At 44.9% G+C, this 15,851-nt stretch overlaps 1 protein-coding gene across 4 annotated transcripts in view; it reads right to left on the minus strand.

Annotated features, from left to right (window-relative positions):
* Positions 1-12,994, minus strand: part of DZIP1 (DAZ interacting zinc finger protein 1) — a 67,645-nt gene extending 54,651 nt beyond the window's left edge. For 2 of the 4 annotated variants that reach the window (XM_036250287.1, XM_036250285.1), the window contains exons 1-2: positions 12,908-12,990; positions 12,233-12,790 (exon numbers count right to left, since the gene is read on the minus strand). In XM_036250287.1, the coding sequence (XP_036106180.1) occupies positions 12,233-12,790; positions 12,908-12,943 (594 nt within the window). In that variant the 5' untranslated portion in view covers positions 12,944-12,990. Of the gene's footprint in view, positions 1-12,232; positions 12,791-12,907 lie in introns of all 4 variants that reach the window. The other 2 variants (XM_036250284.1, XM_036250286.1) reach the window with 2 other exon arrangements.
* Between the last annotated feature and the right edge of the window lie 2,857 nt (positions 12,995-15,851).

Consider the following 15,851-nt stretch of genomic DNA (forward strand, 5'->3'; position numbering starts at 1 on the left):
AAATAAATAAAAATTCATAAAAAAGAAAAAAGAAAGTTGCATTTGAGCTGTGTCTTACCACAGCTGTTGAAAGTCTTCACAAAGAATAGATTCAAGCCTTTGTTCTCCTGATAATCAAATAACCTTTTTAAAAATATGTCATATTAATTAAAATTTTATCATTGCAGCCCGGCCAGTGTGGCTCAGTGGTTGAGTGTATTCGATTCATGTGCCGAGAGGTCACCAGTTCGATTTCCAGTCAGGGCACATGCCCAGGATGTGGGCTGAATCTCCTGTGAGGGCCATGCAGCTGGTGGCCAATCAATGTTCTCGCTCATCGATGTTTCTGTCTCTCTCTCCCTCTCCCTTCCTTTCCCTCTAAAAAATCAATAAAGAAAAATTTTTAAAAATTAAAAAAAAGAGCCCTGGCCGGTTTGGCTCAGCGGTTAGAGCGTCGGCCTGCGGTCCCGAGAGACCCGGGTTCGGTTCCCGCTAAGGGCATGTACCTCGGTTGCAGTTTGTCCCCGGCCCTGGTTGGTCGTGCGGGTGGCAGCCACTCGATGTGTCCCTTCACATCGATGTTTCTCTCTCTCTCTCTTCCTCTCTCTCCCTCCTGCTCTATCTGAACAAAAAATGGAAAAATGTCCTCGGGTGAGGATAAAAAAAAAAAAAAAAAAAAAAAAAAAAATTAAAAAAAAGAAAAAAGAAAAAGGTGGCAAGAGCATACAGTGGAGTAAGGACAGCCTCTTTAATAAATGGTGCTGGGAAAATTAGACAGATACATGCAGAAAAATGAAACTAGACCATCAACTTACACCCCACACAAGAATAAACTCAAAATGGATAAAAGACTTAAATGTGACTCATGAATCCATAAAAATCCTAGAAGAAACTGTAGTCAACAAAATTTCAGACATCATATGCAGCAGAATTTTCACTGATATATCACCTAAGGCAATAGAAACAAAGGAGAAAATGAACACGTGGGACTACATCAAACTCAAAAGCTTCTGCACAGCGAAGATACAATCATCAAAACGGAAAGGCTACCCACTGTATGGGAGAGCATAATTGCCAATGATATATCAGATAAGGGGTTAATTTCCAAAATATATAGAGTGCTCATACAACTCCACAAAAGGAAGACAAAGAACCCAGTTAAAAAATGGGCAGAGGAACTAAATAGACACCTCTCCAAACAGGACATACAAATGGCCAAGAGACATATGAAGAAATGCTCATCATCACTAATCATCAGAGAGATGCAAATTAAAACAACAATGAGGTATCACCTCACACCGGTCAGAATGGCCGCCATCTACAAATCATCAAACAACAAGTTTGGCGAGGGTGTGGAGTAAAGGAGACTCTAGTACACTGCTGGTGGGAATGCAGACTGGTGCAGCCACTATGGAAAACAATATGATGTTACCTCAAAAAATTAAAAATTGAACTTCCATTTGACCCAGTGATCCCGCTTCTAGGAATATATCCTAAGAAGCCTGAAACACCAATCAGAAAGAATATATATACCCCCATGTTTGTAGCAGCACTATTTACAATAGCTAAGATCTGGAAACAGCCCAAATGTCCATCAGTAGACGAATGGATAAAAAAGCAATGGTACATATACACAATGAAGTACTATGCAGCTATAAGAAAGAAAAATCTCTACATGGAGGGACCTGAAAAGTATCATCCTAAGTGAAACGAGCCAAACAGAGAAAGACAAGTATTATATGATCTCACTTATTTGTGGAATATAATGAACATAACAGTCTGAGGAATGGGGTAGTCCCAGAGACATGGAAGTGGGGTACAGACTGACAATCCCCAGAAGAGGGAGTGGTGGGGGAGAGATAAACCACAGAACTTATATGCATGTATGCATGAACAGTGGACATGGACAACAAACTGGGGACAGGGCAGGGATGGAGGGGGAAGGGGAATCAGTGGGGGAAAAAGGAGAAACATCTGTAACAAAAATTAAGTAATAAAAAAAAAAAGAAAGAAAGAAAAGAAAACAAACAGCCCTGGCCAGTTGGGCTCAGGGGTTAAAGTGTCAGCCGCAGTCCGGAGAGACCCGGGTTCGGTTTCTACTAGGGGAACGTACCTCAGTTGCAGTTTGTTCCCGGCCCTGGTTGGGTGGTGCAGGTGGCAACCACTCAATGTGTCCCCTTCACGTCAATGTTTCTCTCTCTCTCCCCGACTCTATCTGAACAAAAAGTGGAAAAATGTCCTCGGGTGAGGATAAAAAAAAAAAAAGAAAATAAACAACTCAACTAAAAAATGGGCCAAAGACCTTAACAGATACCTCACCAAAGAAAATATACAGATGGCAAATAAGCATATGAAAAGATGTTCCACATAATATGCCACCAGGGAAATGCAAATTTAAACAATGAGATACCACCACACACCTATTAGAATGGCCAAAATATAGAGCACTGACAACATCAAATGGTAGCGAGAATGTGGAGCAACAGGAACTCTCATTTGTTGCTGGGGAAAATGAAAACTGGTACAGCCACTTTTGTGGTTTCATACAAAACTAAACGTACTCTTTACCATACAATCCAGCAATCATGCTCCTTGGCATTTGCCCTAAGGAGTTAAAAACTTATGTCCACACAAAAACCTGCATATGAATGTTTATAGAAGCTTTATTAATAATTCCTAAAGCTTGGAAGCAACCAAGATGTTCTTTAGTAGGTGAATAGATAAATAAACTGTGGTCCATCTAGACAATGAAATGTTACTCAACACTAAAAAGAAATGAGCTGCCCTGGCCGGTTTGGCTCAGCGGTTAGAGCGTTGGCCTGCGGTCCAGAGATCCAGGTTCAGTTCCCGCTAAGGGCATGTACCTCGGTTGCAGTTTGTCCCCGGCCCTGGATGGTCGTGCAGGTGGCAGCCACTCGATGTGTCCCTTTCACGTCAATGTTTCTCTCTCTCTCTTCCTCTCTCTCCCTCCCACTCTATCTGAACAAAAAATGGAAAAAAAATGTCCTTGGGTGAGGATAAAAAAAAAAAAAAGAGCTAGCAAACCACAAAATGACATGGAAGAACCTGAAGTACATATCACTAAGTGGAAGATGCCAATTCGAAAAGGCTACATCCTGTATGAGACTAACTATATGACATTCTCTAGAAGAGGAAAAAGTACAGAGACGGTAAAAAAGACCAGTGGTTGTCAGGGTTGGGCAGGGAGTGGGGGGCATATATAGGCAGAGCACAGAGGATTTTTACGGCAATGAAAAATCATACTCTGGATGATACCAAAATGATAGATACATGTAATTAAACATTTGTCCAAACCCATAGAATGCACAAAATGTACAACACCAAGAGTGAACTACAGGTAAACTATGAACTTTGGGTGATAATGATGTGTCAATATAGGCTCATCAATTATAGTAAATGTACCACTATGGTGGAGGATATTGATAGTGGAGAAGGCTATGTGTGTGTAGGAGTAAGAGGGTACATAGGAACTTTCTTTACTTTACCCTCAATTTTGTTGTGAACTTGAAATTGCTATAGAAAAAAGAAACTTGCCCTGGCCAGTTTTCTCAGTGGTTAGAGCGTTGTCCTGTGGACCAGAGAGTCCCAGGTTCGGTTCCTGCTAAGGGCACATACCTCAGTTGCGGTTTGTCCCCGGCCCCAGTTGGGGTCGTGTGGGTGGCAGCCAGTCATTGTGTCTCTCTCACATCGATGTTTCTCTCTCTCTCTTCCTCCCTCTCTCCCTCCCGCTCTATCTGAAGATAAATGCAAAAAAATGTCCTCAGGTGAGAATGAAAAAAACAAAAACAAAACAAAAAAACAGTTCACATAAAAACCTGCACATGAATATTCATATCAGCATTATTTATAATAGCCAAACACTAGAACCAGGCGAGATATTATTCAAAGGTGAAAGGTTAGCAAACTCTGACACATGTACACAATGGAATACTAGTCAGTTAAAAAGTAAATTATTGATACACATCAACAACTTGGTCTGTCAGGCCCCAAAGCCAACACTATCTACTAACATCGCTGTGCTTTGTAACAGGTCTTACGGTAATTAAAAACATAATGAAAGTCAGATCATGCTTTCCAATGAGAAGTAGCAATAGGATTAGGAATCCTATTTATTGCACAAATATTCTGTCTTAGAAATAATAAGGTTCTCTTTCAGGAAAAGATGGCAGAATGGATTCTACATAACTGGAAATCAAATTTCCCCATTAATAAAATAAGACTTTTAATTTAAAACAAATTTTGCTTTGTTTTATTTTTTGACAGTATTGCAGATGTCTCCCACTTTTTGCCCCACTCTACCCAACCTCTGCCCCACCACAGGCCTTCGCCATGCTATTGCCTGTTTCCACGGACTATGCATATATACATATATGCATACATGTTATTTGGTTAATTTCTTCATGTCCCCTCTCACCCTCTCCACCCCCACAGAGATGTTATTCTGTTCCATGCATCCATACTTCTGGACCCATAAAATAAGACTTTTTAGAGGATTTCCGGTCAAGATGGTGGCGTGGGTAAACGCAATATCGCCTCCTCCCACAACCACATCAAAATTACAACTAAACTACGTAACATCCTTCAGAACTGCCTGAAATGGAGCTGAATGGAAGTCCTACAACTATGAAATTAAAGAAGCAGCCACATCGAGACTGGTAGGAGGGGCGGAGGCGTGGACAGGCTGGTCCTACACCCACGTGTGAAGGATAAAAATCAGGAGAATGCCTCAACTGGGAAGGTCCTCCTTGAGGAGTGAGGAGGCCTCATCCCACACCAGGCGCCCACCTCAGGGTTCCAGTGCCAGGAAGAGAAGTCCCCATCACTTCTGGCTGGAAAAACCAGCAGGAACTGAAGCTGAGGGAGGCTGCAGCTGCTGGAGCCCCAGGCAGCTCCTCTTAAAGGGCCCGCGCACGGACTTACTCAGATTTGCACCCTCTAAGCTTGGAAAGGAGGCAGCTTGAGGGGCGCCAGAGACATACAGGGAAGAACTGAGTTGTTTGGCCTCGGGACAAGAGCTGGAGAGGAGGCTTTCTCCTGGACTGACACTGGCAGAGGCTGATGTTCCTTTGATGAGTCCTTCCCTGGGGCGGCAGATGGCTGCCATATCTGGGACTCCAACAACCTGGCTCACACTGTTTGCCCTGCCCTGGTGATTCCCTGAGGCCCTGCCCCACCCAACTTTCAGGCTCACCCTTGCTGTTTCCAAAGGCTTTAGCATAGAATTGGCCTGTCTTGGATCCTGCTTCAGAGTTTCCTAAAATGTCTTAAACAAGCAGCATCTGGTCTCAGCGAGCTCCATACTTCTTGTTAAGTGGCCCCAGGCCTGGCACTAAAAGCAGCCAGCCTGATTCACAATTTGGCTTTTCCTGGGCACCTCCAGGCCCCGCACAAGAAGCAGCATCTGCAGATCACTCTGTAGCTTATGCCAGGTGGCCTGGTATGGAACAGAGGCAGTGGCTGACCTTGCCCCAGAGCTAGCACACCAGCAAACAGCTTCAAACCACATCAAAACACCACCACCCATCCACCTCCACAAGTGACACACTCAATGAGTGGACTCAGTGGGTACCAGAGCCCTACTGAAGTAAATCTTGTTCTGTTTGGTGGGCCCCTACATAGGTGATCCTCCAAGGTAGTCAGAGGACAGTGGTCAGTGGGCACAGCCTGTCCTGCAGCTGATCAGCCTGAGTAAATCCCTCCTATTGATATGGCAACAGCATTCAAGACTCAATTACAACAGAAAGTATACAGTCCACACTAGGGGTGCACCTCGAGGGCCCAGCTGGAGTGATCATGGAGACTGTACCATTGGATCCTGCAGGACACCTACAACCTATGAAGCCTAGGAGACATAGCAACTCTACCTAATACATAGAAACAAACACAGGGAAGCAGCCAAAATGAGGAAACAGATACATGTTCCAAATGAAAGAAAAGAACAAAACTCCAGGAAAAGAATTAAACAAAATGCAGATAAGCAATCTATCAGATGCAGAGTTCAGAAAACAGGTTATAAGGTTCCTCAAGGAACTTGGTGAGACATTCAAAGAACTTAATGAGACCTTCAAGGAACTTAAGGAGATCTTCAAGAAACTTAGTGAGAACATCAACAACATAAAAAAGGATCAGTCAGAAATGAAGGATGCACTAACTGAAATAAAGAATAATTTACAGGGAATCAATAGTAGAGTAGGTAAAGCCAAGAAGCAATCATCAATTTGGAATATAAGCAAGCAAAAAATACCCAATCAGAACAGCAAAAAAAAGAATCCAAAAAATGAGGATAGTGTAAGGAGCCTCTGGGACAACTTCAAGCGTGCCAACATTCGCATCATAGGGGTGCCAGATGGAGAAGAGAGAGAGAGCAAGATATTGAAAACCTGTTTGAAACAATAATGACAGAAAACTTCCCTAACTTAGTGAAGGAAACATAAAGTCCAGGAAGCACAGAAAGTCCCAAACAAGATGAACTCAAAGAGGACCATACCAAGACACATCATCATCAAAATGCCAAAGGTTAAATACAGAGAATCTTAAAAGCAGCAAGAGAAAAGCAGTTCAGCCCTGGTCGGTTTGGCTCAGCGGTTAGAGTGTCAGCCTGCAGTCCTGAGAGACCCGGGTTCGGTTCCCGCTAAGGGCACGTACCTCAGTTGCAGTTTGTCCCCGGCCCTGGTCCGTTGTGCGGGTGGCAACCACTCGATGTGTCCCTTCACGTCGATGTTTCTCTCTCTCTGTTCCTCTCTCTCTCTCCCACTGTACCTGAACAAAAAATGGAAAAATGTCCTCGGGTGAGGATGAAAAAAAAAAAAAAGAAAAGCAGTTCATTACCTACAAAGGAGCTCCCATAAGACTGTCAGCCGATTTCTCAAAAGAAACTTTGCAGGCCAGAAAGGAATGGCAAGAGATATTCAAGGTGATGAAAAGCAACGACCTACAACCAAGACTACTCTATCCTGCAAAGCTGTCATTTAGAATTGATGGACATATCAAGAGTTTCCCAAAGAAGAAAAAGCTAAAGGAGTTCATCACCACCAAACCAGTATTATATAAACTGTTGAAGGGTCTTCTTGAAAACGAAGAACAAAAATATGAACAATAAAATGGCAATTAATACATATCTATCAACAACTGAATCTACAAACAAAATGAGCAAGCAGAATAGAAACAGACTGATACAGAGAACTTTTTGTTGCTTGCCAGGTGGGGGGGCTGGGGGGCTGGGTGAAAAAGATGAAGGTATTAAGAAGTACAAATTGGTTGTTAGACTGATGAACCTCAAAGGGATAGGGGGAGGAAGGGCGAGATGAGATTAACCAAAGAACTTCTATGCATATATGCATACACAGTGGACACCGACAGTAGTGTGGGGAAGGCTGAAGGGGGGCAGGATTGGGGAGGAGGGTTCAATAGGAAAAAAAAGGGGGGGGGGTACATCTATAATACATTCAACAATAAAGATGAGTTAAAAAAAGACTTTTTAAAAGTGTTTAAAGATAGTTTTATATATATATGTATATGAATTTGATATGTAGATGAATGATATAAACTATATCAAAGAAGTATTCCATAAAGCATTTTTAGAAAAGAAAAATGTGACACAACGAATTAAGAAATGTTAGGTACTGTTATGTTCATAGAAAGGAATCTGACACTCTTTCCATGACAACCCCAAGGAGAGAATACATCAAATTACGTTCAGAATACTTAGTTTAAGAATGTAGACTAGCCCTGGCTGGTTTGGCTCAGCGGTTAGAGCGTCGGCCTGTGGTACAGAGAGACCCGGGTTCGGTTTCCGCTAAGGGCATGTACCTCGGTTGCAGTTTGTCCCCGGCCCTGGTTGGTCGTGTGAGTGGCAGCCACTTGATGTGTCCCTTCACATCGATGTTTCTCTCTCTCTCTTCCTCTCTCTCCCTCCTGCTCTGTCTGAACAAAAAATGGAAAAATATCCTCAGGTGAGGATAAAAAAAAAAAAAGAATGTAGACTACATGTAGATCATATGCAATGTAAAATATGTAAATGTCTTAATACAACTTCTATCCAAAATTATTAAAAAATAAAAAACATTTGCCCTGGCCAGTTTGGCTCAGCAGTTAGAGTCAACCTGCAGATCAGAGAGTTCTGGGTTCAGTTCCCGCTAGGTGCATGTGCCTTGGTTTCAGTTTGTCCCCAGCTCTGATTGGGGTCGTGTGGGTGGCAACCACTAGATGTGTCTCTCTCTCAACCACTCTCTCTCTCTCGCAACCACTAGATGTGTCTCTCTCTCTTCCCCCCACTCTCCCTCCTACTCTATCTGAAGCTAAATGCAAGAATGTCCTTGGGTGAGGATAAAAAAAAAAAGAAAGAAAGAAAGAAAGAAAAGCATTTAATATAATGGAATTAACACAAGAACTTGGATTCCTTGACCAACATGAAGTAGGATAAACATTTTCTATTCCTCCAGAATTTTGAGATCTCTCAAAAGCAATAGCAGGGAGAAACCGTGGATAAAGAAACCAACATTTCCAACTGTATCTACTCTGACCTAGGTCCTGTTACATTGTTATCTTTTTAAATTTCCATGACCACCACTTTAGGAAGAAATCAAAGCTCAGAAAAATTGTTACAGGATTATCAATTGCATATTTTAATCTATGTTTCTCTGACTGCAAAAAGTATGCTTTTTTTACTCCCCAATGCTCATCTCCAGCTCCAAGGGGCTGAATAATTGGAAGCAGTAACAGAAATTCACCAACAGATTCCAAAATCAGCCTGTGTTGCTGGAGCATGGAGAGGAATCTGAGTCCTCCAGCTATGAAAACGAAAGGTCTTCTTAGAATGAGTCTAAGTCCTCTTATGATGCACTAGTATTTTAAATTTTTTTAAATAATAAAAAATATATAATTTGATAGCCAGATCCTTGGTACACCCACAGGCCTATACACGTGGCCATCAGACTTCCTCAGCTATAGAAGGTCTCTACTTAAACACAAATTCATGAATGCATGCTAAAGTCACATGATTAAACAGAATCAATTGTCTTCCCATAAATTTATTTTAGGCCAAATATCCCCAGCTTATGAAACTGGAGTTTCAATGATTATAACACCATGGAACCCCAGCTAGCTTATGTGCCAACCATTCTTAGCAACAGTCTTTGACTACCCCTCCCTGAATCCCTGATTCTTACAGCATCAACATCGTGACCTCTGGCCTTTTTTTCTATACCCCCACTATATGATGAGTTCCTAAAAAAAGGTCTGAGGATTCACAAAGAGATCATAGGTAGCTCACTACCAAGAAACCACTGCAGAAACCAACAACCATATGTGAGATGCTATGTACTGAGTTTTCCTCCTGCTTTATATCTCATGGAATTCTCAGAACAACCTGAAAAGGTAGCTACTACTAATATTCTCATTTTCCCGATTGAGGAAACTGAGGTTTAGAAGTTAAATGACTTGCATAGTGGAACAGCTAGGATTCAAAACCAGGCAGTTAATGCTGGAATTGTCACCTTAGAGCACTCAAACTGCTCAATGACTCCATAAAGAGACAATGTCAAGCCACTTAATAGAGGGCAGAGTGTACCTTTACAACAAAGGAAAAGGTGCTCTGGTTCCTCCGACCTCTTCTCTGTCACACCTGCACTCACCATACAGCTATCACAGTCATTCTGAGTCCACTGAGTGGCCTGGAGTTGGCAGATGTTACCTATTTGATAAAACTGAGCTATTCACTACCTCTTTATTCTTATGTATCATTCACATTTTAAAATCCTGATTTACTAACAGCTATTTCTATGGTAACCAAAATAATGAAAAACTGTTTATAAATATAAATTTTCTGTTATAGGTTTTAACATTTTATTGGATTAGTACCTAATCTTTAGTAGGATAAACTTCTTTTAATGTTTAAATACACTCATTGTATTCATTATATAAGACATATGTTTAGTCCTGGCCAGTTTGACTCAGCGGTTAGAGTGCCGGCCTGCGGTCCAGAGAGACCGGGGTTCGGTTCTTGCCAAGGGCATGAATCTCGGTTGCAGTTTGTCCCCGGCCCTGGTTGGTCATGTGGGTGGCAGCCACTCGATGTGTCCCTTTCACGTCGATGTTTCTCTCCCCCCCCCCCCCACTCTATCTGAACAGAAAATGGAAAAATGTCCTCAGGTGAGGATTAAAAAAAAAAAAAAGACATGTTTACAAAGAGCCTTTTCAGCACTATTTATAAATATTTAGATTTTAAATAGCATTTATAAAACAAATAGGCAGTTAGCAACATCAAGTATCATTTGACAATGATATCTCAGGTTGTGTACCCAAAGATAAACAAACACTAAGCCTTTCTAACAGTATTCTTTCCCAACTGTTCACTTTTTTTTTTTTTAAACATTTATCTTCAGATAGAATCGGAAGGAGAGAGGGACGAAGAGAGAGAGAGAAACACCAATGTGAGAGAGACACATTGAGTGGTTGCCACCCACACAACCCCAACCAGGGCAGGGGACAAACTTCAATAGAGGTACGTGCCCTTAGCAGGAACCAAACCCGGGTCTCTCCGGTCTTCGGGCCCACGCTCCACTGAGCCAAACCAGCCAGGGATGTTCACTTTTTTTTTTTTTTTTAATCCTCACCCCAGGACACTTTTCCATTTTTTTTGTTCAGATAAAGTAGGAGGGAGAGAGAGGAAGAGAGAGAGAGAAACATCGTCACAAAAGGGACGCAAAAGGGACACTTTGGAGTGGCTGCCTCTCCCACGACCCAACAAGGGCCAGGACAACCGAGGCACGTGCCCTCAGCGGGAACCGAACCCAGATCTCCCTGGACCACAGGCCGATGTTCTTAACTGCTAAGCCAAACCGTCCAGGGCTGTTCACTTCTTTTAAGTACACTTCTTTCAACAGTCCTGTTGGGTCAGTCCTAAGCACCATTTTTTTTTTTTTTGGTACGTGCCCCTAGCAGGAACTGAACCTGGGACTCTCTGGTCCCCAGGCCGAGGCTCCATCCGCTGAGCCATACAGGCCAGAACAGTCCTCTGCACTATTAACCCCACCATTTTCTGCGCCATTTATCGATTTTCTGCATTCATTATTACATAAAGCCACCGAGACTTTTTAAGCCATATTTAGCCAAATATCTAGAATGTAAGGGTGTGAAGCCAATCCTGTCAGTCTGTTGCTTACTTCAATTTTTTAAATCAAATGTTGTTGATGCTTTTTGTGCTTCCTCCACCTAATTAATGAAAAAGATATATATGTTGATTTCTGTTACATTAAAAAACTACCATATTTATCTTGGGTTGAATGTCCAACCCATTAACAGTTGAAGATTATCAACCGAAAAGCAAATTTAAAAAAATTTTTAAATACTATTGTTATATTAGTGAGTTTTCTTATTCTTAGAAAATGTACACATTGAAATATTTAGGAGTCTGCAACTTACTGTCAAATAGTTCAATAATATGTAGAGAGGCCAAGGAAATAGAACAAATGTGGCAAATGTTAATAATTGGCGGATTTGGTTGAAGGGTATATGGAAGTTCTTTGCACTATCGTTGCAACTATAAATTTGAAAATATTTTGAAATAAAAAATGAGAAAAATCCACAAATGTAATCATTCCAGATCATTTGGGGACCAACCTCAACTGCAATTTGTACACTGTTTATTTTCCATTACTCAGATTAGGAGAAGGAAACAGCTTTTGTTGTTGTTGTTAATCCTCACCCAAGGTTATTTTTCCATTGATTGATTTTTTAGATAGTGTGGAAGGGAGGGAGGGAGAGGGAAAAAAAATCGATGTTAGAGAGACACATAGATTAGTTGCCTGCCCCACGACTGTAACCAGGGCTGAGGATTGAACCTGCGACCCAGGCACATACCCTTAACTGGGAATCAAACACAGGACCCTGTGGGCCACTGGCCCCCTGTTCTAACCGCTGAGCCAAACCGGCCAGGGCAGAAACAACATCTTAAATGACCAACATTTACATAACTTAAATAAAGCACTGCAGACAGTGTTACTTCTTTAATTATTAATCCTATGGTAGTCTACAGAAGGTAATGAACCATGTCATCTGATAGTTAAAATTACTGTTTTGGTTAATTTAAATATGCTGTTTCTATTCATTTACAGTACGAATCTTAAAGCAAAACAAAAAGCAAACAGTGATTAAAGGGCTCTCAATATTCCGGCCAGTGGGAATTGAGGTTTTTGGGGGGTTATGAATTTGTAATCACAACACAGTTTCCCACCTGGTAATAGCTGGCTTTGGCCTCCATCATCATTTGCTGAGTGGAGATCATCTTCTTCCTGCGTTTACACTCTTCCTTGAGGAACTTGATCTCCCCGGCCTGCTTGGTGAGGAGCTCCTTGCTCTGCTCGCAGTTGGCCAGGCTCAGGCGCAGCCGCTCCTCCACGTTGTGCAGCTGCGAGGTGAGGAACTCCTGGGAGTGCATCAGGTACTCGATGGACAGCTGCGCCAGGCGGATGAGCTTCAGCAGCACCGGGTCCACCCCCGACTGGCAGTGCGGGCACTTCTCATCCTCCAGCTTGCAGAAGGTGATATTCATGATGTTCTCCTGCAGCGTGAGCACGTCCACAGCCCCGGCCACCTTGTCCACGTCTATGGCGCTCAGCCGCCGCCAGTCTACACTCTCCAGCCGCGGCCGGAACTGGAAGAACGGCAGGGGGCCCGAAGCCGCGCTGGGGGGGAAACAGGCCATGGCGGCCGCACCAGCGGCGGCCCCTCCGGAGGCGTCAGGCCCCTCGAGACCGTTGGCGAGTGGGTAGTAGACCTGCTTGTGGAATGGCTGTGGGAAGGAGACAAGGCGGGAGAAGCAGGGAGCTGTGAGTCCCATGCCCCACCCCCCCACCCCCGCCCCAGCCTGATATCCTCAGGCGGGCATCCCAGGCCTCCCGCTTCTTACCATGCTTGGAAGCAAACTGGCCACCTCTGCTGGCATCGGAGGAGCGGGCGGCCTCGTCTGCTGGGCCCAGGCCGCCTCCCGGACCGCCGCCGCCCCACCCCTCGGGAGCAGAAGGCCAGGTCCCAGAAGGAGGCGGCGGCGGCGGCGGCGGCGGCGGCAGCAGCGGCCTAAGCTCTGGGCGTTTAGGACGTTGCTATGGCAGCGTTCCCAGGCACCGGGACTCCGAGCAAAGGGCGCGCTGGCCCCCCCGCGCGGTCAGCGTGCACCGAGGGCCCTGGGAGACCAGAGAAAACCTTTTAGACCAGCCTGAGTGACCACCCTCGTCCACTCAGAGGGGACACCTTGTGAGCGCCCCTGCTCCGCGGGGCACCACCCTCTCAGGCTTTGGGCAGGACAGGCCATGTCCCTAAAGCACGGAGGTCCATATCCCCAGGACATTTGGGTCCTAGTTGCCATCCTCTGATTTTTCACTCCTATTTTCGCCTTAGGTTTTGAGATCAGAAATATCTATTCATCCTCATTTTTTTACACACAACTCAGAAAACATTAAGCAACGAATGGAGAGAGACTGGCTGCCAAAGGGCACAAAGACACTTTGGGGAATAATAAAAAAATACTGTATATTTTGATTGTTTTGTTGATTCCCAGGGCATATACTTTTGACAAAATTCATCACATTGCACACTGAAAATAAGCGTGCATTTTGTAAATGGTACCTCAAAAGGTTATTTTTAAAATTAAATTCGTAGTGTAGTTAATTATATTTGGTGGTAGGCTTTCTAAATTTCTTACATGAAAGATACTTTTTTAAATGGACTCTTTTTTTCCTCTATGGGTTGGCCACCTAAGTTAACATTCTGATAGAAGTACAAACAAAAAACTTCCCCGAATATTTAATAATTTGTCTTCCCCAAAAGGATGTGTTTTCAAAATGTGAAGGTAAAAAAAATTATAAAGAGGGGAACTTGACCATCAGTTTTACCATCAGGTTTTACAGAGCTCTGGTATCTACCTTACAAACTTGTGTGGCAGCTGCATTCTGTTTTTTGGAGAGGCTAAAAAATTTCTAGCAGCAACTTGTAGACCTCGGGCCTCTCATTCTTGGGGTCTTCTGAGGGCTGCCTGTGGCTACCACAGAAATCAATGAGCTGAGGAAAAGCCAGACATTCCTCAATCCACCGGGGAGCCCCTGCTTGGACCAACCATCAGGAAAACTTTTGTCTTTCCTAACAGCCAAAGAACAAAGGAAAGAAAAATACAATTCAGAGTAACCAGAAGCAACGCTGTAATATCAAATATCTTTACCACTTTCCAGATATTGTAACTAGAAATAAGCCTACATAGAAGCATCCAGGAAGCAATCATACACTTCATATGACTTCATAGGAACCATACATCCAGAGAACGTGTACTGGAGCTTGGAAGGGGGGGGGGGGGGGGAGGTATTACGGATTCACTGCAGTCTTAAAGATATAGGTTCAAAGTTTGAGTCTCATTTACTTGCTGCCTGACCTAAAACAAGTTATGTCAGCCCTAGGCCTGAATTGTCCAATCTTCAAAGGGCGTCAGGATACTGACCTGGCAGGTCTGTGAACTGTGGACTCCATCCACTGGGCTGCAGGATCAACGGGAACAAGGGCCGAGGTCTCTCTTGCTCACCGTTATTATCACCAGCACCTAGCACAGGACAGGCAGGGAGAGGCCTTAAGAATTTGCCGAACGGAGACACGTGGATAAAGAATGATCAAATGAATTAGGTGCTTAAAGTAAATGTCAGTTCCCAGCCCTTATCCCTCGTTTTCTTCTGTGCCTCTGGCCTGTTATCGAGATTCACCCGTGATCTTGGGACCCAGCCCTTGCAGCTGACTGTCCACACGTCTCCACTGCAGTCCAGGGAGGAGGCACGAGCGCACGAGACACCTATCCCTGTTCACCGCCACGACTCTGGCCCCGAGCGCCGCGGGGCTGGCCACTCTCGCTCCTTGATTGAATCTCGTTCGCAAGATGGCCGGAACAGGAAAGAAGGGGCCACGCTTTCCCGTTCCCTCCATCTCCCACACCCCGGTAGGGCCGCCAGCTGGGCGTACCGCAGGGATGCCTCCTGAACCCGCAAAGACAAAGGCCAGGGGACGCGGGCTCCACTGGGGCCTTGGCGCCGCCCCTCTTAAGGCAAACGCGAATGGGGGCTGCAGCAGCCAAGCCAGTGTGTCTGCAGTGCCTCTACTCAGAGCGGGGGAAGCGGGTGGAGGGCTCGGCTTCGCGGGCACCAAGATGCCACGTCTGCCGCGGGCATCCCAAGAGTTCCTGGCGCATCCTAGGCCTCGGCTTACCCCAGCTGCGCGCTCCTGGGCGGGCGCCGGGCGCTGCAGGCGGTCGGGGGCGATGCTGGGGACCCAGAACCCAGGTGCGCTGCTAGTGCAGTCAGGCCCGCGGAGGCCCAGTAGCAGCCAAGCGGGAAGCGGCGAGCCGGCTCCTTCCAAGATACAGGATAAAGCCTGTCTGGTCTGGGCAAGTTGTGGCAAGGCAGCTGCCAGGCGCTGCTCGGAGCCCTCCCAGACTCTAGGCCGCTGGCGCCTCTGGATCCCCCACCCCCCACCCGCCCCCCTCCCCTCCGCGATCTTTCTCTGGCCTCTTCCCTAGACGTCCCAGCTCCTCTGGCAGCTGGGCGGGACCTTGCACATCTAGACAGCTGCGCTAAAATGTGCTCAGCCAATCCGGAGGTTGGTACAGACACGTGGTGCCAGGGGCCGCTCTGTTGCTGGTGTGGGATGCTCTCCCCAAGAAGGCTTTTCAAAGAGAGATCCGATTCACTCTAACCCTGCGGTTGGCCTGGCTAGCTGATTTCACATAGGGGCCTTTGGTGAATTCACTCCCAAGAAGAGATTCTTCTTAATCTCAGAAATCTGCATATGCAAGTAAGGGACCTTGAAGAAGCTGTTTAATG

The sequence above is a fragment of the Molossus molossus genome, unplaced genomic scaffold, assembly GCF_014108415.1.
Source record: "Molossus molossus isolate mMolMol1 unplaced genomic scaffold, mMolMol1.p scaffold_m16_p_9, whole genome shotgun sequence".
Classification (NCBI taxonomy): domain Eukaryota; kingdom Metazoa; phylum Chordata; class Mammalia; order Chiroptera; family Molossidae; genus Molossus; species Molossus molossus.